This window comes from Hemitrygon akajei, chromosome 31 (assembly GCF_048418815.1).
Source record: "Hemitrygon akajei chromosome 31, sHemAka1.3, whole genome shotgun sequence".
Lineage (NCBI taxonomy): Eukaryota > Metazoa > Chordata > Chondrichthyes > Myliobatiformes > Dasyatidae > Hemitrygon > Hemitrygon akajei.
In genome coordinates this window covers 29337019-29364313 of record NC_133154.1, presented here as the reverse complement: position 1 = coordinate 29364313, position 27295 = coordinate 29337019, and the positions used below count along the sequence as shown (strand labels likewise).

At 41.1% G+C, this 27295-nt stretch overlaps 2 protein-coding genes across 5 annotated transcripts in view; one reads left to right on the top strand and one right to left on the bottom strand.

Annotated features, from left to right (window-relative positions):
* Positions 1–27295, bottom strand: part of LOC140719013 (guanylate-binding protein 1-like) — a 637966-nt gene that overhangs the window by 157079 nt on the left and 453592 nt on the right. The window lies entirely within an intron of this gene.
* LOC140719008 (guanylate-binding protein 1-like) overlaps positions 11639–27295 on the top strand; it is a 31775-nt gene continuing 16118 nt past the window's right edge. For 2 of the 4 annotated variants that reach the window (XM_073033320.1, XM_073033318.1), the window contains exons 1-4: positions 11639–11779; positions 24650–24883; positions 25369–25496; positions 26060–26169. In XM_073033320.1, the coding sequence (XP_072889421.1) occupies positions 24673–24883; positions 25369–25496; positions 26060–26169 (449 nt within the window). In that variant the 5' untranslated portion in view covers positions 11639–11779; positions 24650–24672. Of the gene's footprint in view, positions 11813–24649; positions 24884–25368; positions 25497–26059; positions 26170–27295 lie in introns of all 4 variants that reach the window. The other 2 variants (XM_073033319.1, XM_073033321.1) reach the window with 2 other exon arrangements.

Sequence of the window (27295 nt, the reverse complement as noted above, 5' to 3'; positions counted from 1 at the left end):
TGTTTATACTCCCTCAGTTAGAACTCTAGTATGTGTTATCTCATTGGATGCTGACAAAGCGTTCAATAGAGTTGAACGGCCATAATTATTTCGTACACTTGAGAAATTTAATTTTAGCCTGCAATTTATATATTGGGTTAAATTGATATATTATGCCCCTATGGTTTTGGTACTTACCAATAATACAAGATCTCCCTTTTTTCAGTTGTTCCGGGGCACTAGGCAAGGTTGTCCTCTTAGCCCATTGTTATTTGATATTGCCCTGTAACCATTAGCCATTGCTATTTGTGACTGACCTTCTATATTTGTCATTTCCTGTGGAAATGTGATACACAAGTTATCATTATATGCAGATGATTTGTTGTTATATATTTCAAATACTGGGAAATCCATTCCTGCTGTCATATCCTTGCTCTCTCAGCTTATTAACTTTTCTGGTTATAAACTGAATCTTAATAAGAGTGAACATTTCCCTTTAAATATGCAAGTTTCAATTTATAGACGTTTACCATTTAGAATGGTTACAGTTTATCCAAGTGCTAAGATTACTAAAAAAACATAAGAATTTATTTAAAGTCAATTTTTTGCCTTTAATAGACCAGGTTAAACAATCGCTTCCTAAATGCTCCTTACTGTCTATATCATTGATTGGTCGAATCAATGCTATTAAAATGATTATCTTGCCTAAATTTTTATATCTTTTCCAAGCGGTACCAATCTTCATTCCTAAATCCTTTTTTGATACTATTGATTCTAAAATTTCGTCATATATATGGCAAACTAAAAATTCTAGGCTAAGTAAAAAATACTTGCAGAAATCCAAAAAGAATGGTGACCTGGCACTGCCGAATTTAAGATTTTATTATTGGGCAATTAATATTTGATATTTAATATTTTGGATACAACAAGTGAATATTAACATCGGTCCACAAAGAATTTATATTGAATATAATTCTGCACAAGGATTTTCATTGACTTCCATCTTAGGGACCTCGCTTCCCTTGGATTTTTTCTAAATTGAATAAACAAATTGTTAATCCAATAATTAAACATACATTTTGAATATGGTTTTAGTTTCGTAAATTTTTTGGCTTGAATAAATTTATTTTATCAAGTCCTGTTATATCTAATTTTTTCTTTCAATCCCCTCTCATGGATCAAGCCTTTATGGTTTGGAAAACAAAGGATATAATATGCTTTCGTGATTTATTTTTGGATAACTGTTTCATGTCTTTTGAACAGTTGTCTAATAAATACAATATGCCCAGATCCCTTTTTTTTTAGATATTTACAGATCAGAGATTTTTTAAATGTGTTTATGATAGGATTATGAATATACAGCCAAATATATCTGATAAAATTAAAAATGAATGGGAGAATGAACCTCAACTTTCTTTACCTTTAGTGAAATGGGAAAAAATTTCAATTAGTTTTCTTCTATTTGTGCTAGACATACGTTGATTCAATTTAAAGTAGTACATAGGGCTATATATCTAAAGATATATCAGCTCGTTTTCACTCACATATAAATCCGATTTGTGATAGATGTCACTCTGAGGTAGCCACTTGGACTCATATGTTTTGGTCCTGTCCTCTTTTGGAAAAATTTTGGAAAGATATTTTTGATACATTCTCTACAATTTTGCACATTGATTTACAGCCTCATCCCATTACTGCAGTTTTTGGCTTACCAATGATTGATCTGCCCTCTGCAGCTTGGTGGATGATTGCATTTGCTATTTTAATGGCTAGAAGATCTATTTTATTGAATAGGAAAGAGATAAATCCTCCTACTTGATGCACCATCAATAACTCTCGGAGACATGAGGCGAGATATAGGCTTTAATTGGCTGGAAGAAAGAACAAGCAGCAAGTGACCATCACACAACATCCTGGAGACTGAGACCGGGGCTGTGCCTCCAATCGCCTTTATACCAGGGTCCGTGGGAGGAGCCACAGGAGCAGTCAGCGGGGGGAGGGGGGGGGGGACGTGTCCAGACCAGTATATGTAGTTCACCACACTACTACATCTCAATGGTTTTCTCAAACTAAATCCCATTTAAATTTAGAAAAAAATTGGAAGTGGTACCTTTGATTCCTCAGTTAAATTTGAAGAAACTTGGAGGCTTTTTGTTCAATACTTTCACAGAATGTAATTTGACCTTTTCTGATTCCTTTATATTATTCATGAATTTGAGTAGAGGAGCAGAGTTGACGACACTAACAATTTTTTTGATGTAATAGAATAGCCCAGCTTACTTTTTTTAGTTTAGGTTTATTTTGTTTTTGATTTTTCAATTTGGGTTTTTTCCATTTTTTTTATTTTTTCCTGTATCTTGTTTATATCAAGGGTTTGGGAGGTCTATTTTATGATGTTACCTATAGTTTTTACTCATGTGTTAATTGCCAACAATGTAATCTCACTCCCTTTGTACTATTATGACTGTTATGTATCTGATTTTTGAAAAATTCAGTAAAAAAATTGAAAAAGAAAGACAGGTTGAGTGTGTAGTAAAAAGGCAAATGCAATGTTGGCATTTACTTGAAGGGGAATAGGAAATGGAATTTAGAAAAAAATAGAGGGCTATGGGTAACTCTCGGTAATTTCGAAGGCAAGAATATGTTTCGCACTGCTTTGTGGGCTAAAGGGCCTGCATTTTGCTGTAGGTTATCTATGTTTCTATGTTTCTCAAAGAAAAGTAAGGAGATAATGCTGATGTTTTATAAGATACTCGTCAGGATGGACTTGGAGTACTGTCAACAGCTTTGGGCCCCATATCTCAGAAAGGATGTGTTGTCATTGAGAGAGTCCAGAGGAGGTTCACAAGGATGATTCTGGGAATGAAAGGTTAACGCTGAGGAGTGTTTGGCAGCTTTGGGCCTGTACTTACTGGAATTTAGAAGAATGCAGAGGGATCTCATTGAAGCCTACCGAATGTTGAAAGGACTAGATAGGGCAGATATGGAGAAGATGTTTTCTATGGTGGGGGTATCCAGAACTAGGAGGCATGCCTCAAAATTTAAAGGCAACCTTTTAGAAAAGAGGTAAGGAGGAATGCTTTTAGCCAGAGAGTAGTGAATCTGTGGAATGTTCTGCCACAGACTGTGGTGAAGGCCAAGTCTGTGGGTGTCTTTGAGGCAGAAGTTGATCATTTCCTGATTGGTCAGGGCATCAAATGATATGGCAAGAAGGCAGGTATACAGGGTTGTGTGGGATCAGGGACCAGCCCTGATCTAATGCTGAAACAGACTTGATGGGCTGAAGGGCCTAATTCTTCTCCTTATGCTATCGCAAAATTGTACACCTCGTGTTCCCAGAGTAAAACACATATACAGCCACTTTCCTCAAAGATGCTGTCTGATATCTTGTTATGAACAATTGTATGTATTCCATGCTCTTGATTGTTCCAAAACCATTTATTGGATAGTGGTATTAAGTCTGAGAAGGTATATGTAGTTGCATAACAAAAAGTGTACAGGAGCTAATGTATTATGTTCAAAGCAAATAAGCATATATTTCCAATGTCCTCAAAACACTAAGTGGTAATATATTTTAATAAGTTTTAATTTATGTATTACATGCTGTAGAGTGTTTTGGAATCAGTTATTTGAATGTTATAGAATCTTTGCAGTTCTATACAGTTGTATAACAAAACTGTACATCTGTAAATGAAATAACTGTATGGTACCTCAAAAGCATACATTTCTACAAATGCTATGTGATAACTTGTTGCAAATAACTTTCGTTTGAGTATTCTATGGTTGGAATTACTATACGATATATTTGATAGTGACACTTATGCGGGAGGTGATTTATCCAGTCATAAAACAAAAATTGTATAGAATCTAAATTAGTGTTTCCAGAAGTAAAATGCACAAATTTCCAATTTTCTCATAAACACTAGGAGCTGAATTGATTTAAACAGTTTTATTTTCCGTATCAGGAGCCTGATGGTTGTAGGGTAATAGATTTTCCTGAACCTAATGGACTGGGACCTAACACATCTTTGCCCCCTGCCCAATGGTATTAGTTAGGCTGGATGGGAGGGATCTTTGAAGATGGATGCTGTTGTCATATGTAAGTTTGTCTGCAGTGGTCAGGGCTGTATCCAACACTTCCCCTAGATTTTTTGTCCATTCCTGGGAGTTGCTGTTTCCATACCATATGGTGATGCAACTAATTATAATATTCAACTCTGTGCATCTATTGAGGTTTGTTAATATTTTTGGTGGGATGCCAAAGCTAAATTTATTTGTGCTTAAGCACTGGTCACAGGACAGATCCTCTGATATGTTAACCGCTGTAATGGGCTGGGTTGACCAAATACGAAAAATTTGAGTGTCCAGGAGCTTTGGTATTAAGCATATAAACACAACAAGGTAACTTCGATCTAATTTATAACAAGAGAACATGTGCAGATGCTGGAAATCCAAGCAAAACCCATAAAATGCTGGAGGAACTCAGCAAGCCAGGCAGCATCGATGGAAAAGAGTAAGCATTGAATGTTTCAGGATAGAAGGAAAAAAGATGAGAAGTCAGAATGAAAAAGTCGGAGGAAGGGAGGAAGAAGTACAAGGTGATCAGTGAAACCAGGAGTGGGGAAGGGCTGAAGTAAAGAGATAAGAAGTTGATCGGTGAGTGATAAAGGGCTGGAATAGTGGGAAATCTGATGGGAGATGAATAGAAGGCCATGGAAGAAAGGGAAGGGGTGCACCAAAGGGAGGTGGTGGACAGATAGGGAGATAATGTGAGAGAGGGAAATGGGAATGGGGAAGGGGGGCATTACGAGCAGTTCAACAAATTGATGTTCATTCCATCAGATTGGATGCTACCCAGACAGAATATAAGACTTTGCTCCTCCAACTTGACTGTGGCCTCATTGTGGCAGTAGACTGCCATGACGGAATGGGAAGGGGAAGTGGAATTTAAATGGTGACCACTGGGAGATCCCGCTTTTTCTGGTTACCAATGGATCAGAAGATCACCTGTCTAAGGACTACAGGACCTGCAGTTTCCAATGTCCACAGCCACGGATGTCCTCAGACCGCGATCCCTGCTGCCGACCACCAGATTGAACAATCCTGAGCAGACTCAGAACCAGGAGTTCAATGTCGTCAATGCAGGTTCCAACAACCCTGGACACCTTCAAAGTTCTGATTGCACAATCTCCATCGACGACTCCAGCCTGGACCATCTCAAACAGCATCTCCAGAGCAGGTCTCTCTGCACTGCTGCTGGAACCCCAGTCACACCTTCCCCCACCACTCTGCAGTCCCGTGTCTCTCAGGTCCCACTGCAGTCTCTTGGGTCTTCAGAAATCCATCTTCCTCTCAACTGACCGTTCCTGAACACCCCAACCCTCCCCTGTCCTCAAGTACTACCAACCCTCTTCCCCTGTCTGATACTAGCTCTCATCCATGTCACATCTGCACCATCTCCCTGATCTTCCCCTCTCTGAGGCAGAACCTTATGTCATCAGTAAAGGCCTCAGTTTTGTCTTCCTGCACCCATTCCTCAGTGAGTGTCACACCTGTCACGACACGGAACTCTTCTTCCACTGCCTCTGTCTCCATACCTACTTCTCTGGCAAGGAATCTACAGCTTGCATTGCGGACCCTTTCTCCCATCACCAACACTGTTCCTCTTCCTGGACACCCTGCTCTGGTCTTCTGCCTGCTTTGGATCTTTTCATTGCTAACTGCTGATGAAACATCAACACTCACATGTTATGATTTGTTTTTTGCAGCAGTGCAGGGCAGTACATAAAATCACTACGGTACTGTGCAAAAGTCCTGGGCTCCTGAGCTTTATACTCATAAGCTCCTGAGCCTTATATGTGCCTAAGACTCTACACAGTGATGTATATTCCAACCCATCACCCCTAATTCATGATTAGATTCCAGCCTGAAGGGCTCGTTTTCTGTGCTGTACCACTCTACAACCAGCCATTTTGGATACTTGCTCAGCTCAGGGCCAGAGCTGTCCCACTGGGAAACACTGGATCAACACTGGAATTGAGATCTGGGACAGAGCTGCCATGAATAGGGGGATCTGCTTGAGATGACATGTGAACTATACCTACCCCCGTTTCCCTGTTCTCATGTGTCCATTGATTTGTTTTCTGTCCAATAACCAATTCTCAGTCCATGTCACAGCATTAGCCCCATCTGTCCTATGTGGTCTAATCTTGCTGACCAACTTCCTGTATGGGACGTTATCAAAAACCAACTGAAAATCCAAATGCATCACATACACTGACTTGTTTTTACCTCTTTGACTAGTTCAATATTCAATACAACCCAACCAAGGCCTGCGACTAGTGGAGCGCAGCAGAAATCGATATTGAGTTGTTTGACATCTATAGCAATGATCTGGATGATAATGTGAATGACAACAAGATTGGGGGCATAGTGGACATTGTGGAAGATGATCAAAGCTTGCAGCAGAATTTGGACCAGCTGGAAAAATGGGTTGAAAAATGACAGATGGAATTCGTATATACAAATGTGAGGCATTGCACTTTGGGAGGACAAACAGTGTAGGACTTAGACAGTGAATGGTAGCGAACTGAGGAGCGTGGTAGAACAGAGGATTTGGGAATACAGATCCATAATTACTTGAACATGGCATCAGAGGAAGATAGAGTCATAAAGATAGAGTTTTTGGCAGATTGGCCTTCATAAACCATAGTACTGAGTACAAGAATTGAGATGTTATGTTCAAATTGTATAAGATGTTGGTGAAGCCAAAACTGGAGTATTATGTGCACCTCTGGCTGCCTACCTACAGAAAAGATATCAATGAGATTAAAAGAGTAGAGAGAAAATCGATAAGGATACTGCTGGAAATTGAGGACCTGTTATAGGGAAAAGTTAAATAGGTTGGATCTCCTGCCCTGGAGCACAGGAGAATGAGCCATGGTTTGGTAGAGGGATACAAAATGATGGGGGACATAAATAAGGTAAATGCAAGCAGGCTTTTTCGACTGAGGTTGAGTGAGACTGGCGGTCATAAGGTGGCAATTGTGTGGAATGAACTGCTAGTGAACACTGACTCCAGCGAGACAGCAGGCGGTGTGTTTGCTAACCACCAGCTGCAACAGGAGGAAGAAACCTGTCTTCGATCTATCCCTCTCACTCTAGATGAAGAGAGAGAGCCTGTCATCCACGTGAAAGACTGTAACATCGGAACAGTGAGTTGCTGGTTACCGCTCTCATTGTTGCAGGAGCAACCTCTCTTTCCCTCGCTGGAGAGTGAGATTCTGTCTGAGATACTGAAGTGCTGGTTTGTGATCTGTTGTTTGATGGACTCTGGATCAAGGACACTTTGGATGCTTCTGCTGCTGCTCACATAGTGGGGTCTTGGGAGTTTGTCAGTGATTCTGCTGGTGTGGGTGGGGACTTAGGGAATTTTGATGCATTTCCTACTGATTGTGCAAATTCAGGGGGGAGGGTTAGCTTCAGGGTTATTCTATGGGGTTTCTTTGTTTCATAGATGTCTGTGAAGAGGATCAATTTCAGGTTGTCCACTGTACTCTGACATCAAATATACTTTGAGATTTTGAATTTTATTTGCATTAACAAGCAGGTGTAGAGGTGTACCTAATAAAGTGGCAAAAGATCAAGACCCATCTTCATACCATCAATGCCAGTCAAAGATTTTTGAAATTAAATGAAGTTTCCGCTTGTTTTTCTGTATTTGAGTCTATACAGTCTTGGAAATGAAGTCAATTCTCATACGCAAGACTTACCACTGCTGTAGACAGTTTGATAAACCTTTAGTGCAGTCCACCTCTGGTGAGAATATATGAAAGGGCACTAAAACTTCCACTGTAACACCATCAGTCCCCTTTTGCTGTAACTCTCTCATGGCCTTGTTCTTCTTCCTATCATTATAACCACCCAGACCTACCCCTCTCTGTGAAATTACCACCAGCTCTTAGACTTCTCCTTAGCAACATTATGCTCAGGCACAAAAACTCCTTCACTTTTTTTTTAACTCCTCCAGCCCTGTCACACCTCCCTGTCTCATGCACATAGTGTGTTAAAATAACTATCAACTTTGGATTTGTAAAAAAATGTTTCCTGATAGTTGGTCTAAAAACTGCCTTTAGTCAGTCTCCATCTAAGGCCCTGTTACCTTGATGATGGATTAATTTTGAAGTTGCAACTGGCATCCACCTTACTTATACCCTTAATAATTATGAACACCTGTCATGTCTCCTCTCATTCTGTGTCTACTGAGGCTGAAAAGTTTTAATTCTTTCACTTTTTCTTCATAGTTCATACCTATCAGACCTGGAATGAGTCTAGTTGACCCTCTGTGAACAATGTCCAGTGCCTTCACATCTGTCACACAATATGGAGACCAAAATGGTACACTGTATTCAAGGAGTGGCCTCATAAACACATTATGCAGCTCAAGGGAACATCTCTAGACTTGAACTCCACTGAGCGCAATATATAGCCCAACATTCTACTAGCCTTCCTAATCGCTTCTCTGAATTGTCTAGATGTTGATAGTGATGAGTCTCCCAGGACACCCAAATCCTTCTCATACAGTGCACTTTCTAACTCAAGACTTCCATTAGTATATTTATATCTAATATTTCTTCTTCCTATATGTGATACTTTAAATTTCATCTGCCATTTATCTGCCCACATCTGGATTTTGTTTAGATCTAACTGAATTGATTCTCCTCCCTGAATGTGATCAGCCCATCCCTCTAATTTTATGTCGTTGGCAACTTTACTAGCTTATTTGTTACATTTATCCAAATCATTACTGTAAATTAAAAACAGCAGTGACCTCCAAGCTGGTCCCTGCAGAACCCTACTTTTAACATCTATGTGTGAAAATGATCCTCTCACCATAGCTGTTTTCTGTTATTTTGAGCCAATTCTGCACCCATTTGCACATCTTACCCTGACTCCCTATCTCCTGTAATTTGATTATTAACCCCACATGGGGTACCTTGTCAAAAGCCTTCTGAAAGTCAAAGTAAATATATCAACCGCTCTATTGTTGTCATAAACTTTAGTTGCATCTTCATAGAAGTTCAGCATATTTGTAAAACATGATTTTCCCTTTCTGAACCCAGGCTAGCTCTCTGCTAACATGCCTGTTCTTACCATCTGCTTTTCCAACTCATTCTTTGTTATTGTTTCTATTATCTTACCCATGATACATGTTAAGCTTACTGGTTGATAGTTACTGGTGCAAGTATGGTCACCATTCTTATATACCAGGACAGCATTAACCCATATCCGGTCCTTAGGGATTTAACCAGTCTTCACTATATTTTGAAAAATAAGTGTTAGGGGTTTGTACATATAATCACAGACCTCTTTAAGTACCCTTGGATATATATTGTCTGGCCCTGGAGGTTCATTACTTTCAGCCTTTTCTGTTGAAGCAGGATCTCACTTCTTAAGATCTCCAAGTCGCTTAAGGCAACCTCTTTTCTCTACCCTTACTGGCATATTGCGAATATCTTTGCAGGTGAATACTTTCACAAAAATATGAGTTATGAGTAACTGCAATGTCCCTCTCTGTATAATTTATCACCCCACTATTATTCCTAATCCACTGTATTTCCACCTTGACTTTTCTTTTACCAAAAAATATTGGAAAAAATCCCTTGGGTCAACCTTAGCATTATCAGCAATATCCTTCTCAACCTGCCTTTTGCCAATTCTGAATTTCTCTCTTGACTATAGCTCTCACACTTCCATATGCCCTATCAGTAACATCATTACTATTTTTTCTGTATTCCTTATATAGCTGCATTTTCTTCAATAATTGTTATGTATATCTTTATTCATCCATGTAGTTGATCTGTTGATTTTATTGCTTCTTCTGACCTTGGGTATGAACATTTCCTTCACTCAATCTCTAAATTGAGCAGATTGTTCCCCAACTGACTCAACATCAACACTTCCTTCCAGTTTGCCTTCTGAAGGCTTTGTCACATCTGCACAATCGATGTCTTTCTAAAATTTAATTTAATAGTTTTGGTCTTTATTGATATACTCTCCCAAAAAGCCTTAAGACTAAAATTATTATGATCAATTGCTCCTCGAGGCTCAACGACTTTCGTTCTCAAAATTCTATCCTGATTGTTTACAGAATATCAACTCTAGACAGGTCTCCCCTCTTGTTGGTGTATTAATATATTGGGTCAAAAACAATCATTCAACAACTCAATGAATTCCCTTTCCTGTAATCCATTAATCAGTGGGTTCTGCCATTCAGTATCTGGGAAATGAAATCACACATAATTATAACATCACCCTCAAAACTTGCATTTTTAATATTCTGATAGTTGTTTATTAAAATCACTATAGCATTAACTAAGTCTGGATTCTTCTCCTATCAAGAGCAGCCTCACATTTAAATTCTCTGTTATGTATATGGCTACTCCTCCACTTCTATGATTTTGCCTATCTTTACTATGTAAGTATATCATTTAATACAATATTCATCACCATCCTTGGAGGTCAGCCTGGTTTCTGTATTTGCTATTATATCATAATTATACACATATAATTCCAGCTCATTTATTTTATTCCTGGTACTTCTTGCATTTATAAGGTCATCCTTAGTCTATCACTGATGTTTTCCATCCTAATCCGACCCACTTTTGTACTTTTGAAGCCTATAATCGGTTTGTGTCCCGAGATGTTATTCTCCACTAACATGTTTAAACAGTTGAGCCTGGCCTGTTCGGTGTTCTCTGTCCCACCCCATTCCCTAGTTTGAACAGTCCTCAACTCACTGAAGCAAAAGCCTGTCCAGTACATTAGTGGCCCTCCGGTTCAAATGCAACCCATCCCATCGGTACAGGTTCCATCTGCTTCCAAAGGTGCCCCAATATCACTTAAACCAATGCCCCTCTCACCTACATAATGACTTGAGTCACACGTTAAATCTTCTAATCTCCTCTATTTTACCTGGACTAGCACGCTGCACAGGAAGGACTTCCGAGAAGGCCACTTTGTCAGTTCTGTCCCTAAACTTGCCACCTAACTCTTTAAATTTGCCTGCCCTTCCCCATGTCATTTGTTCTGATGTGGACAATGATTACAGGATCCACCCCAGCTCTGGCCAGGCGCTTATCAATTGAGTCCCCGCTACTATTACCACTTCCTTTTTAGAGGTTTTGGTTCAGGAAAAAGGGCCTGTGGGGCTCCTGTCCCGCCTACCATTTGAGAGGTTTCATGTTGGTTGCCTAGCATTGCTAGATGTTCTAAATGGTTGAACACTTCCAAGTCTGGAGATGATGACCCCGGACAGTGTGCACCTCGTACCCTGCGGTTCCTTCCTACGGTCACCTACCTCTCTAATTCACACAATCTAATAATCGGCTCGCTTTTTCACCGAAAACAAGCTAAGCGCCTCTATTACCGCAGCGATAAAGAATTGCTAATGCAAGGGCGAAAAAAAAACCGGCTGCACAAAAAAAAAGGATAGGCGGAGGGAAAATCCTTTGCGACCCCTGTAAGGTGACCAAGTTATAAAAGTAGCCGCGTCTAAAATTTAAAACTGAACAAATGAAAACAGAACAAATAAATGCTACATGCAACCTTCTATCTCACACTCAACCAATCCGCGCCCACATTATGGCGACACCAACACAGCACAACACAACACGGAAGAGCCCGTATAGAGGATAAAAGCAGCAAATTCCCCTTTCAGTTTGCTGTCGACTATAGGATCCGTTGGAGAGAAGCTGCCGGCAAGAGAGCGCGCGGTCTCGATGTTCCCCAAGATATCCAGGTGAGAGAAGCACAAAAAATTCTCATGGATAATGTGAGTCAATGTTTCTTAATCTTTTTTTAGCCCAACGCCCCCCTAAAGCACTTTCATCCTGGCCAACACCCCTATTAGGCATAATATAATTTCCGAGCCCCAGAAGTGTAAAATCATGTTTACCACATGCTAGCAAGAGAAAAATTATTCTGCTTGCAATTTTTGTCCTTAAACGGAGCTTATTACTCAGTACCTGTGCCTGGTATAGCAGCTTCAATATCAATGTGGTCGTTGATGGTTCTTAGCAAGATTTAAACTATCTGGTTCAAGTTGTGACAGCAAAAGCCTTAAGTCCCCACGCTTAACAATGTCCAAGCGGTTTCTGTTTTTGTTTTGTGTGAGTATGCGGTTCACTGCACTGAAGTCTCTTCCAACAAGGTAGGAGGATGGAAATGTAATGGAGAACAGTTTGGCTCTTCTCCAAAGACCCAAGAAACTTCGTATCACAGTGTATCCACTCAGCACAAAAGCCGACAGTTTTCGAAAAGCATTTTTGCTTCTTCATCATTCTGAATTTCGATAATTTCCTCTTGCAAGCTCTCTTCCTGTTATTCCACCTTGCAAAGAAATGGGTAAATTGCACAGTCCGGAATTCTCAGATGGTTCAAGTCCTTGATTCATTTCTGAAAATCCTTCTTTCAGTGACTGTGGGTGTAAACAGTAATATTGCAAATCACCGTCTGTGAAAGTGAGGGTCATATTTTTCATGTAGGGAAACTGAGAACATCTTCTCCCAATGTTTTGCTCCTATATTTCCTGTTTGAAAAAGTAGCTAGGTGAGATGTATGGCTGCGCATTGTTGACGATGAATTAGACAATGGATTGCAGACAGACTTGGAATTTTTCCCCGTAACTGCCACTAAACGAGCATGGCGACCAAGTGGTGCTCCGTCTGTTGCACAGGAAATCATGTTCCTAATCGGAATACTTTTATCCTCAATGTACATTTTATACAGTGATACTCCGTTGATATTTGTTTTCAACGTTTTTAAAAAAAGAATCTCGACATAAACTTTTCCATTCTTGATAAACCATTCATATGCCTCATTGTCTCGCACATCTCTCTGTGCATAGTTATTACTCAATATCTTCACGCTTTTCATCAATACGACGAGCTACAGTTATTACAGTAATTTCTGTTTCGGAGCAGGATTAGAATTCAAGGTTTCACTGCCTTCAGACTTATAGAGGTCGCACCGTGAGTCTTTATTGATCATTAACGGGGCTAAATTGAAATAAAAACTAAACCTAAACTGGGAATTCCTATCGGATTGATGGTGGCAGCGAGTTGACACGATTGGAATGATGTTAGTGGCACGTAAATAATCGGTGAGGCGAAGATGAAGACGATTATATCAGCGAAAATTACGCAATGATTCAGATGGAATCTAAATGTTAGTCAGGCCAGAGCTGATGTTCAGCAAGTTACCTTTATACTATTCCAGTTAGCGCGATGGGCCAATCACGTAAGGTCTCTTATTCCTCAATGCTCGTTCTTGACCGCACAAATGAAGCAGAGGTTGCTTTGAACCGCTCAATAGGAATACTGGGGGATGACGGGTTCACTGATTGGCTCTATTTTACCGTTTGGCTTCGGCCAGCGCTGTATCGTTGCGCAACCTATTTTCCACAGAGCTGAAGAGAAAGGTGAGAGGGGTGTACTTGACTTACCAACGGTTGTATTGCATGAACTCGCTCCGTATCTTGAGTCAAGGGGAACTGTTGGGCACCATGGCTGCTAATTTATGCAACACCAATAATGTCTGTTTGGTTGATAAGGTCGGAGGAGATTACTGAGTTTCAGACGCATTGTGACGATGAGTGCTCGCCGACTACAGAGCTGTGGTTCTTCCGGTGTTCCAGTGCCAAGCACTTTTTTGTATGTGCTTGCTCTACTAATAGTCGGTCAGGTGTCGTGCCTGAACTTTGGCTGCCACTTACCACCCCCACTCCGAGAATTTTGAATGCCCCCTGACGACTTCTGTTTCCCCCAACGTAAACACTTCCTCTGGAAATCACTGATCTAAGTCCATCCGCACATATGTAATTTACCGGCAATTTAATGGATAATCGGGTCTGGAGGCCCTGAATTATAAGGAAAAAATATGTAATACTCTCACCGGGGTTAGTACACAAACTTGGTTCGTTAGCTAACTTTTCTAACAGACACTTGACTCAGCGGTGAGAAGGCCACCTTTCGTAAGCAATATACATCTTGGGTTGGTATGATTTGGCGTTCAACCAAATAGGAAAGCTGAGATGCTCCTGGGAGGAACATTGATTGTAGAAAATGGTGTGTATATATTGCTCCATGTAAAGTCATCGCTAGCTAGAAAGCTAACAGATCGTATTCCGGCATAAAATTACAAAGGAAAATATATTAATCAAAATTTCAACTTTAACAAACAGTTATAGAAAAGGTCTCTCCTTTGAATGGTATTCTGTGGCATCTTCCCTTGTGTCCCGCTTAAAATACATAAACCAGACTACTGTCCATTGATCTAGCCCAGCTCTCCGGAATCTTCCACTCAGCAGAAAGCTACAACACGTACCAAGACAGATCTGATTGAACGACACAATATACCTAAGTTGGAGAGCATGGCTCTTCATCTTTAGCTAAAACCAGAACATTATTATTATTAATGGGACATGCTACTTTTGCAGAAAACTGCTAAAATAATATAATTATAGCCGGCTGAAGGCATAGTGGCATCAGCACCGGACTTTGAAGTGAAGACTTCTGAGTTCGAATCCAAACGGCTCTAAAATATCTGGAGAGGGATGGATTCTGCCGGGTTTCATATGCCCAAGACACGGCATATGATGAGCAATCACCAAAAAGATCGGTGCAAAAACCTTGTCATGACGGCGCCCCGCGACTACACCAGGAGTTAAGGGCGCGCACGCGCGCGCACACACACACACACACACACATACACACACACACACACACACACACACACACACACACACACACACACACACATGCTTTAATAGCTTCTCTGTAATGTTTCACTGCTAAGGCTAATGAAATGGCTTCTCGGTAATGTGTACTGCTGTGGTAACGGTTTCTCTGAAGCAGCAATGTTTGGGTTGTGGATGGAGATAACAGGACTGTGGATACATGTTAGTCAACCAGGATTTTGTTGTTCTGGCTTGTGAATCTGGAAGGAGATTTTTTGCAGGCTTTTGCTGGGGAGAGATGAGGAGAGAAGATGTGAATGGAGAGATCTGGTAGACCACTGGAAGGGGTGAACTCAGAGCGAGGGTTCGAAGGGCAGCAACAATCGGAGCAGATCTATGGTGAACGATTGACTTATCAGCGAGCTCCAACTTTGCGCAACAGATTGTTTAATAAAATTGGGCCCTGTTGTTTTTTCATTTCTTTAGTAACCATATAGTCAACGTAAGAATTATAAAGCTTAATCGTTTAATCACATATTGTGTACTTTTTTTATTTTGGGGTACTGATTTGTAACAGGGGACACATCACACAACATCCACCTCAATGATGTGCCTTAAGTTTGGCCAGGCCAGGCCAAATCACCCCCTATATTAAGCCGCTAGCTGAAGCGAGAGTTACAATAAAAACTTGAGAAGCTGTGTCAAGTATGGCTCCAGCATTGACCGTCAATCACCTTCATCACAGCTTGGTTCCAGAATTCTTCAGGAATAGCGTTTTGGCTTTAATACACTGATTGGAACGTGTTCTCTCTGAATTGTCAGGCCAATCCTTTATTGGGTCCCTCGATAATTTTGCTTCTTCTGTGTTTGAATAACCCCTGATTACTTTCCAAATATGTTCTTGTCCTTCACAGTCTCACTAGAAGTATTTACTTCTCCATACTTGTAGCAGAAAGTACTGGTCGCTCTTTAGCCAAACCAGCCTTTTCAGTAGCATTGCAAGTTTTACAGGTGGTTTGGGCTTCTCAATAGATGTGCCATTTTAGAAACATAGCAACATTATCAAGTCAGATTAGCTCGATGGGTTTGCACCTCATTCCTCAAAAGCTCAATCATTGTGGCATCAGGAGTCCCTTTAGCAGCAGAGTCTACCACTGAAGACATTACTCAGCTTTCAGAAATGTTCTGCTTCTCAGTCACTGCACTCTAACTAGCATTTCATTGGGAATTCGAATATCAACCCTGCACAGAACAAAAACATTGCTTGTGGATATCTTCTTTGAATTGCATCAAACCTTCAGACACACGGCATCCATAATGAAGTACCTTAATTAGAACGCACCACACTTCTTACAAACACCAGTTTGAACACTAGCTTAGCACACAAATAAACCACTTAATGAAACTTTATTCAGCGTTCAAGCATTGACACAGTATCTGAATCCCGGAAGAACCACCAGAGATGTAACCCTCTCACTGGGTCTCATATACAAACCTATAGAAAAGGAAAAGAAAATTAAAAGGGCCCATTACAGTTCATCCAGTGCAATGTGCAACATAAACGATGGAGCTCATTTCCAGAGAAGTCAGGGATATTACTTTACTCACTCACCAAAGCCAAAACACTATTACTAACAGGACACAGTATCTTTGCAGAAAACAGCTTAAATAAAAATACCTCACAGCATAGCAGCAGAAATCTTAACCAGGCCATTACAATTGAATAGATTAGCATTATATTCTTTAGAACTTAGAAGATTGTGAGAAGATTTGAAAGAGGCTCACAAAATCTGCAATGTTTTTTCCACTGAGGTTTGAGTGGGATGATAACCAGTGGATATGGTTTAAGAGTGAAAGGCGAGTTTTCAAGAGAACATAAGGGGAAGTTGCTACACTCAGAGGTCGTGAGAGTGCAGAATGAGCTACCAGCACATGCAGTGCATGCAAACTCAATTTCAACGTTTACGAGAAGTTTGGTTTGGTACATTGATAGTAGGGATATGGAGTGTTATAGTCCTGGTGTAGGTTGATAGGAGTATCCAGTTTAAATGTTTTCTGTATGGATTAGAAGAGCCTGCTTCAGTGCAGTACTTCTCTATGACTGTATAACTGGAAACACTCAAGCAGCAATTCAGTATATATTTAGCAGCAGGAAAAACCTGAGGGGTGGAGGAAAAATTGTAAGTGTCTATCTTTCTACACATAATTTGTGAAGATGTCTTGGGCATCTACAACAACTTTCAAATTGATGAGACAAACTTTAAATTGGACACTCTGATGACAAAATTTAAGGGTATTTTGGCCCAATTTAAAAAGTCATGTTTGAGTGATGCATGTTCTTCTCCTGCAAAAAGCAACAAGGTGTTAGATTTGACAAATACTTAGCTGCACTTCATACACTGAGGTAGTCTTGTGAGTTTGGAGACTGCAGAGGCTCTCTAGTCAGGCACAAAATAGTTTGTGGAATCCCAGATAATGGGCTCAGAGAAAGCAATTGATATTCATGCCATCAGGATGGAGGGTACCCAGATGAAATGTAAGCATTCACTCCTCCACCCTGAGGGTGGCCTCATCTTTGCACAAGAGCAGATCATGGATGGATTTGTCAGAACAGGAATGGGAATTGGAAAGTACCACATCTGGCGGATGGTGAGGGTGCTCAATGAAGATATCAGCAAATTTACTATGATTCTCACCAGCTGAGCGGAGTCACCATTGGGATCACTGGACAGAATATACAAACACTGCAGAGTTGCAGATGACATGTTGCCTCACCTGGAAGGACAGTTTGTGGCCCTGAATGGAAGTGAGGCTGGAGGTGTATGGGCAGGTGTGGCACTTAGGCCACATTCTGGGAGAAATGTGGTGAGGGAAATTGCTTGGGAGGGAAGAATAGACAAGGGAATCTAAGAGAGAGTGATCACTGCAGAAGGTGAAGAGGAGAAGGTAAAGATATGTTTAGTAGTAACATCCCTCTGAGGATAGCAGAGGTTGCAGCGGATAATGTACTGGATACTTCGGTTGATGGTTTTCAATGCAAGGACCAGGGGAACTCTATCACTATTAGAGTGGTGGGAAGATAGGGTGAGCTTGGTTAAATGAGTAATGGAGATGTGGGTGAGGGCAGCATCAACAATAAAGGGAAGGAAACTCCAATCTTAAAAGAAGGAGGACATCTCTGATGTCCTGGAATGGAAAGCCACATTCTGGGAACTGATGAGGCAGATGGAAAGAAACTGAGAAAAACGAATGGTATTTTTAAAGAGGTATTTTTAAAAGAGGTATAGAATATAGAAGAGTACTGCACAGAAACAGGATCTTCAGCTGACAATGTTCTGCTGAACCAGCTAAAAAGCAAATCAAAAACACCCAAACACTAATCCCTCCTACCTACACCATGTCTATATCTCTCTATCTTCCTTCCATCCACATGCTTATCTAAATGTCTCTTAAAAGTCACTAATGTATTTGCCTTTCCCACCATACTAGTCATCCACCACACTCAGTAACAAACCTCCCCCCACTAGATCCTTTGAACCTACCCCCTCTCACCTTCAATACATGCCCCCTTATGTCAACCTTGTCTATTTTATATATGCCTCTTATATTCATATAAACCTCTATCAGATTTCCTCTCCACCTCCGATGCTCCAGAGAAAGCAACCCAAGATTATCCAGCTTGTCCTGATAGCGCATGCTCTCTAAACAGGCAGCATCCTGGTAAACCTTTTCTGCACCCTCTCCTAATTCTCAACATCTTTTCTGTAGTGGGGTAATCAGAACTTAATGCAATACTCCAGATATGGCCTCACCAGAGTCTTATAAAGTTGCAACACAATCTTTTGATTTTTGAACTCAGTGCCCCAACTAATAAAAGCAAGCATTCAATAAGCCTTTTTAACCACCATACTGATCTGTGTAGCTACTTTGAAGGAATTATGAACTTGGATCCCAAGATCACTCTACTCAGCAACACCGTTAAGGATCTTGCCCTTAACACTAAACTGTCTCCTTGCATTTGCCCTACCAAGGTCCAACACTTCACATTTTTCTGGGTTAAACTCCATCTGCCATTTGCCTGCCCGTACCTGCAACTGATCTATGCTGTACTCTATTCTTTGCCAGTCTGCTACACTATCCACAACTCTGCTAATCTCGGTATCATCTGCAAATTTACTAACCCACCCAACTACACTTTAATACATCACAAACAGCCCAGGTACCAGCACAGATCCCTGTGGAACACCACTAATTACCAAATTAGTCCCTTCAACCATTACCCTCGAATAAGACTCGAATAAGTCCCTTCAACCATTACCCTCTGTCTCTAATATGCAAGCCAGTTCTGAATCCAAAAGGCCAATTTGCTGTGGACCCATGCCTCTTAATTTTCTAGATAGTCTTACATGAGGGACCTTGTCAAATGCCTTACCAAAATCTATGAAGAGATCATCCACTTCCCTCTCCTTATCAATCTCTCTTGTCACCATGAAAAAAAAAATCAGTCTGTTTGGAAAACACAACCTGCATTACACAAAGCCATGCTGGCTGCCTCTAAGAAGGGAAAATCTGCAGTTACTGGAAATCCAAGAAACACACTCAAAAAATGCTGGAGGAACTCAGCAGGCCAGGCAACATCTATGGAAAAAAGCACAGTCGATGTTTCAGGCTGAGACCCCTCAGCAGGACCAAAGAAAAAAAAAAGATGAGGAGTAAATTTGTAAGGTGCTGGAGGGAACAGAGAAACAAAACTGGTGAGTAAAACCAGGAGGGGGAGGGATGAAGTAAATATCTGGGGAGTTGATTAGTGAAAGAAATAGTGGAGTGAAGGAGGAGTCTGATAGGTGAGGATAGAAGGCTATGGAATGAAGAAAATGGGGGTAGGGGTAGGAGCACCAGAGAGAGGCAATCAGTATGCAAGGAGATAGGGTGGAAGAAAGAAAAGGGGATAGGAAATGGTAAAGTGGGGGTGGGGTGCATTATTGAAAGTCTGAAATTGAAAAATTGATGTTCATGCCATGAGGTTGGAGACTACCTATACAAGGTGTTGTTCCTGCAATGCAAGTGTTTCCTCACGACAGTGGAGGAGGCCAAGGATGACATATCAGAATGGGAATTAAAAGTGGAATTAACATGGGTGGCTACCGGGAGATCCCACTTCTGGTAGATGCTCAGTAAAATGGTCTCCACATCTACATTGGGCTATCCATTTTAATTCCACTTCCCACTCCTATATGTCTATCCATGGCCTCCTCTATTGTTACGATGAGGCCACATTTAGTTTGGAGTAATAACACTTGTATAGTTTAACCTCCAACCTGATGGCATGAACATTAATTTCTCGAACTTCTGGTAATGCTCCCACCTATGCCTTCTCTTTCACCAGAACACAACCCCTTCTCCCTCTCTCACCTTATCTCCTTGCCTGCCCATCACTTCCCTCTGGTGCTCCTCCCCCCTTTTCTTTCATTCATGGCCTTCTATACTCACCTATCAGAATTCTCATTCTTCAGCCTTGTAACTCTTTCACCAATCAACTTCCCAGCTCTTCATTTCATCCCTCCTGCTCCCAGTTTCACCTATCACCTTGTGTTTCTTTCTCCCCTCCCACACCTTTTAAATCTATTCCTCATCTCTTTTTTTTCAATCCTGCCAAATGGTCTTGGTCTGAAACATTAACTGTATAATTTTTTTTCCGTAGATGCTGCCTGGCTTGCTGAGAACTTCCAGCATTTTCTGTATGTTGCCTGGCTCTCTGTAATTATGCCATGAGTTTCCAAATGCTCATATATCCTATCCTAAAGAATTTTCTCCAGGAATTTCCCTACAACTGACATGAGACTCACTGGTCTAGTTCCCAGGATTTTCCTTTGTTCTCTTCTTAAATAGAGGTATAATATTAGCCACTCACCAGTTCTCCAGGATCTCACCTGTGGCTAGAGATGACATGAAGATACTGGTCAATGCCCAGCAATCTTGCCTCTTGCCTCCTTCAATGACCTGTAGTAAATCCCATCAGATTCTGGGACTTACCACCTTAATGCTCATTCAGAGACCCAACACTTCCACCCCCATGAACTCTAAACACCCTAACATATTTATGTACCCAGCTCTGGTCTCCTAGTCCTCTATGTGCTTTTCCTTGGTAAATATTGAAGTAAAGTAGTCATTAAGTACCTCACTTACATTCTCCGCATCCAAGCATGATATTGGTTCCTCTCCAGTTCAGGTGAAACACATTCCTCTTGTACAGGCCACTCCTTCCCTAGAAAATTTTCTAATGATCCAAGAACTTGAAACCCGGTCCCCTGCACCATCTCATTGATCCATCCTATTACCCCATTCCTACCTGCCCTAGGCATGACACCACTGGTAATCTGGAGATCAGTACCTTGGAGATCCTTCTCTTCAGCCTCTTTCCTAACTATCGATACTTACTAAACAGGATCTCTTTCCATTTTCTGCTGCTATCAATGAGGTGAAGATCCACCATGACCTCTGGCTGTTCAACTTCTCCCATGACAATATCCTGCAGCCGCTCCAATACATGCTGGGCCCCAGCAGCCTAGGGTACACACAATTCTGGTGTCTCTCTTTTGGCCACAGATTCTCCTTTCTGACCCCTAACTAATGAGTCCCCAATCACTACCACACTACCTGACTTTAATGTCAGCTGTTTACTCTTTTCCATAGATGCTGCTTAGCCTGCTGAGTTCCTCCAGCATTTTAGGTGTGTTGTTTTGGTTACCAGCCTCTGCAGATTTTTTTTTCTTGCCTATAAAGCCAAAGCCTTCCCACTCTATCTCTGGCACACTCCAAAATTAGCCACTCTGCTTGACCCTATATTCATTTATTTGCAGCTGAGTTTAGGCCTCTAACGCCAACACTTACCATGCCCGTGAAGCCAAAAAAGACCGGCCTTACCCAAATCTTCTCCTTCTATACTCCCCCTCCCAACTTCTGTAGGGCTCTGGCTCTGACAGTGAAACTCACTGCAACTGAGCTACTGAAAAAGTAGAGTCGAGAATCAGTAGATTTACAACAGATGTTAGCTGTCAATTTCTCTCCAGAGATGGAGACAGAGAGAGCAAGAAGGTGAAGGGAGGTGTCAGAGATGGACCAAGTGAATTTAAGTGTACGTTGGAAGTTAGAGGCAATATTGACAAGCTTGATGAGCTCAGCATGGGTGCACGAAGCTGCACCAACACAGTCATCAATGTAGTGAAGGAAGAGTTGGGGAGTAAAACTGGGCAAGGTTTCAAATATCAACTGTTCTACATAGCCGACAAAGAGGCAGACATAACTTGGGCCCATGCAAGTCCCCATAGTTACCCCTTGGCTTTAGAGAAAGTGGGCATTCACAGTTCAAAGTAAGTGTATTATCAGTGTACATAGATGTCACCACATGCAAACCTGAGATTACTTTCCTCCGGGCATACTTAGCAAATCTATAAAACAGTAGCTGTACAGGAATCATCTAATATTTTTGGTATTGCCCGTGGGAATGAGATACATAAACTATCATTATATACAGATGATTTATTATTGTATATTTCTAATTCTGAGGATTCCATTCCTGCAGTTTTATCTTTGTTGGCTCATTTAGTGATTTTTCGGGTTACAAACTGAACCTTAATAAGAGCGAACTATTTCCACTAAATATGCACATCCCAATATATGGACATTTACCTTTTAAATTGGTTACTGACTATTTTATATATTTAGGGGTCTTTATTTATCATTAATATTAATTAATTAATTAATTAATTAACATTAAGATCAATATTAATGGTATTAATTATTAAATTAATATTCAAACCAGTTGAGATAATATCTAAGATATCTTCCCAATATTTTTATAGTGGAATATGACCAAAACATATGAGTTAAAGAAGCAGTCTCAGAATGACTTCTACATAGTCATTCTGCAGCGGGCTTTGAGGCCTTCCTGGTGAGGGATAGACCTAGTTATGACAGAGTCTGCAGCTTGAACTTGTATGGAACTGGAAGCCACTTGGATCCTGCCTACTGGAGTATGAGAGTTTCTGGAAAGTGGTGGGGAGTTCACAAAACATGTTCTCAGGTCTGCCTACAGTTGCTTCCCTGTCGGCAAATGTGGTTTGCAGACAGTTGTACTCTGCTGAGTTCATAATGGCTCATTTGTGATGTAACAAGGGACCTATGGATCGTTAACCCAAGTACAGAGTAAGGTCCAGCATTAATTCAGACTCAAAATGAACAAGATGATACAAACAAATTCCAAAGGCAAAATCATAAACAGTAGTACTAGAAATGGAGCTCCAATGATTGAGTACTGAGTGCTCAGCACAAGGCCTTTAAGTAAAGACTTTCCATGAAGGAATGTGGCTGGCAACACTTGGCAGTCTGAATCTCTAAAGGACAGTGGCAGATAAACATACCTGGGGAATTGAAGGGCTGGATCTTGGATGCCTGGTGCTGTTCAGTCAGGACCATGACAATATCACAGCAGGTTCCTTGGAGTGAGTTCTTTGTGGTGTTATGTTATACAACAATAGACTCCTTCTGATATTTATTTAGTTTGAGTTTCGGTTTTGTCCCTTCAATATCACCTAGTAAAAGTAATATTGGATTATGAGGAAGTTGTATTCCCGTAATTTGTTCCAATAAAAGTCTTAAATTTGTCCAAAAAGGACAATAAATAAATATCAGAAAGAATTCATAAAAATTGCACTGGCTGTAGCCAAAAAGGCTATTGCAATTACTTGGAAATCAGATACATATTTAAGTATAGATTGTTGGAAAAAAGAAATCTATGGCTGTATTCCATTAGAAAAAATTACTTATAATTTAAGAGATAAATATGAAACATTTTTGAAAATTTGGGGCCCTTATTTACAAAAGACAGGATTAAATATATAGGTGCTCTGAAGAGGAAATAAATGGTTACTTGGGGAAAGAAATAAATATATATACTAAAGTTATTAAGAACTCCATGGAGCATGTGGAGACCTTCCAACAACCAGGCACGCTTTCTTTCTTTTTTTTTCTTTCTTAATTTTTTTTATATAGGGAAGTTAGGGGGGAGGGGTTAAGGGGAGGGGGGAAGGGACACATACTTTTTTTTCTACACTTGTAATCATTTAAAAATGCAATTAAATAAAAATTTTTAAAAAACAAAAAAAAACAATAGACTCCTGGGGCTGAGCTACAGGTTGAGACATAATCCAGGGGTTTGGAGTTTTCTATATAGAGAATAAATAGATCTCTGGGAGTGCTTTAGAGGGTTGGATCATGCGGATAGTCAGAGGATTTTACCCAGGGCTGAAATGGATAGTACGAGAGGGCATAGTTTGAAGGTGCTCGGAAGTTGGTACAGAGATGTCAGGGGTAAGTTTTTTTATGCAGAGCGTAGTGAATGCATGGAATGGGCTAATTGCAGCAGTATTGGAAGTTGAAACAATAGTGTTTTTTAAGGGAATTCTGGATAGGTACATGGAGCTTAGAAAAGTAGAGGGCTATGGGTAAGCCTAGATAGTTCTAAGGTTTGAACATGTTCGGCACAGCTTTGTGGGCCAAAAGGCCTGTATTGTGCTGTAGGTTTTCTATGTTCTGTGTTTCTATCGATCTTATGCAGGGATTTGGGGAGATTATATGTTGAATTACATATTCCTAGGATTAAGTTATAGGCCATAACCTATTTGAGGTATTTGGAGGGAGTATAAATAGAATAACACATCCCCAGTAGAGATTTAGATGCTGGGTTACAATCCATGCTGTCAGTAATTGGTATATACTGTAGGTAACAGATCCCACTGAGTAAAATTAAAGTTTAGGATCTACTCCTGGGACTCAGGATTGAGATGTAGTTGTTTTGATTATGTGCTCTGTGTTTTCTCTGTTCTGTTTACTGTCATTCAATCAGTGTGTGACTCCCTTGCTCTGAATTTGTAGACATTTCGGGAAAGCACTGTCAGATGTCAGTAACCGAGGACCCTACTGCCACCAAACAGAAGATGGAGGAACCCTTGCAGCTGGTTTACAACATAGATGAGAAGCTGGTACTTAACCGAGATGCTCTGAAGGTCCTCCAGTCCATCGACGATCCAATGCTTGTTGTGGCTATGGTTGGTGCTGCACGTACAGGGAAGTCCTACCTCCTGAACTGTCTCGCGGGAGAAAAGATGGGTAATGGCAGTGTCTGTAAACTTCCACCTCTAACCTTTGACCTATGTTTACTATCTATCTTGCAGAAATAATCCTGAGACCTGAGACACGCAGAGCACACTTGCATTGTCAAGCTGTCAGTAGTGGAAGATGTGCTAGAGACATCCGTTGGTGTCACATTGGTGTTCCCATCACTGTTTTGCGAAATGGATCTAGAGAGACCTAGGGAATTTAAACTGCATGCTAGCTTCATATCTCGGATGCAGAGAGCACACTAGTCTCATTAATGGCGATCAGAGTTACTTGCTGTAAAACTAACCATCAATTTTTCTTTTACAGGAATTCTACATGAGAACCATTTTAGTCTTCTCAAGCTCCCATCAATTCTGCCCGAACCCTATTCCTCACTCAAAAACCTGTATATCTTTGGGTTATGGAAGAGCATAGACCCACTTATTTTCTTGCAAAGTTTACCTCTCTGTCTCTCTATCTCTCTCCCTCTGCAGGATTCTCCGTGGATTCAACTGTCCAGTCTCACACCAAAGGAATCTGGATGTGGTTTCGAACCCTCCCTCAGAGACCCAATGAAGTCCTCCTGTTGTTGGACACCGAGGGTCTGGGAGATCCTGAGAAGGTTAGTCCCTCCCTCTCAACTATCTCCCTCCTCAGAGCAGTGGTTTCATTACCAAATGTGTAACCCACAGACAGAGGAAAGATCCACAGACCAGAGTTCAAATCCCACCACAGGCAGTGTGAATGTTTAAATGCTGTTTACAATCTCGATTTAAAGTAAAAATTAATTAATTTGTTAATTAATTAACATTGTCATCACAGCATCATGCTGACCATCAGGGAGGAACTCTGCCATATTTTCCATTGGAACTGTATATGATACAAGACCATTACCCACCCCAAGCTTCCTATCCTACTCACACCAATTCCCATTCCCATCATCCCAAATGAAAAGGATGTTAAGGTACCATGACAGTATGCTCTCCCCCAGCACTGGCTGAGTAAGGCTTCCCTTGGCCATACACCAGCCATTTGTGGCATTGACAGGAAGGATGCTGTGGATGCTGTGTCACCCACCAACCTCTGTAAACACTGAGCAAGAAATGTCCAGAAATGGGATGCTTATCTATTAGACTGATCTCTGAACAAGGACTCTCACTAACTGGTTTTCTGTCCTACCTGCAGGGAGACATCGACAATGATCATTCCATCTATTCACTGGCTATCCTTCTGAGCAGCATCTTCATTTACAATGGTCAAAAAAACATAGACCAGCAATCCCTGCAAGACCTACAGTATCCTTCACTGGTGTCTCCCAGTCCTTCTATTTCAGAGTGATATCCGTACAGTCACCAATGTCTCTCAGGGGAATATCTGCACAGTGATCAATGTCTCTCAGTCCCACTCTCTTGGGGAGAGATTGTACACTGACCAGTTAATCTCAGCCCCTGTCTCTCTCAGAGGGTGTCCCTTACTTTTGGCATATATCTGTACACTGGCCATTGTCTCTCAATGATAGGGTCATTGAGTTATATAGCAGGTAAAGCATCCCTTCGGCCATGCTTGTCCATGCCAACTAAAATGCATTCTCAAGCTGATCCCATTTTCCTGCATGTTCCCATATCCCTTTGAATTCTTGTCATCTTCATACCTGTCCACATACTCCTGTTTGAGTACTGTTGGGGGCGACAGCCTACCTGGGGGAAGCAACAGTGGCTGTGCCTCTGGCAGAGTCCAGCCCTGTGGCTCAGAAGGGTAGGGAAAGGAAAGAAAGGCATTAGCGATAGGGGACTCTATAGTTAGGAGGGGTCAGACAGGCAATTCTGTGGACACAGGAAAGAAACTCCAATGGTAATTTGCCTCCCAGGTACCAGTACCCGGGATATTTTAGATTGTGACCACAATATCCTGCAGTGATATCGCGACAGCCAGAGATCATGGTACTTATTGGTACCAATGACATAGATAGGAAAAGGGAAGAGGTCCTGAAAACAGACTACGGGGAGTTAGGAAGGAAGTTGAGAAGCAGGACCGCAAAGGTAGTAATCTCGGGATTACTGCCTTTGCCACGTGACAGTGAATATAGGAATAGAATGTGGTGGAGGATAAACGTGTGGCTGAGGGATTGGAGCGGGGGCAGAGATTCAGATTTCTGGATGATTGGGACCTCTTTTGAGGAATGTATGACCTGTACAAAAAGGATGGGTTGTCCTTGAATCCCAGGGGGACTGATATCCTGGTGGGGAGGTTTGCTGAAGCTACTGGGGAAAGTTTAAACCAGAATTGTTGGGGGTGGTGGAAACCAAACTGAAGAGACTGGGGAAGAGGCGGCTGGCTCACAAATAGACAAAGCGAGGAGAGGAATAGGCAAGTGATAGAGAAGGGACGTGCTCAGACCGATGGTTTGAGATGTGTCTATTT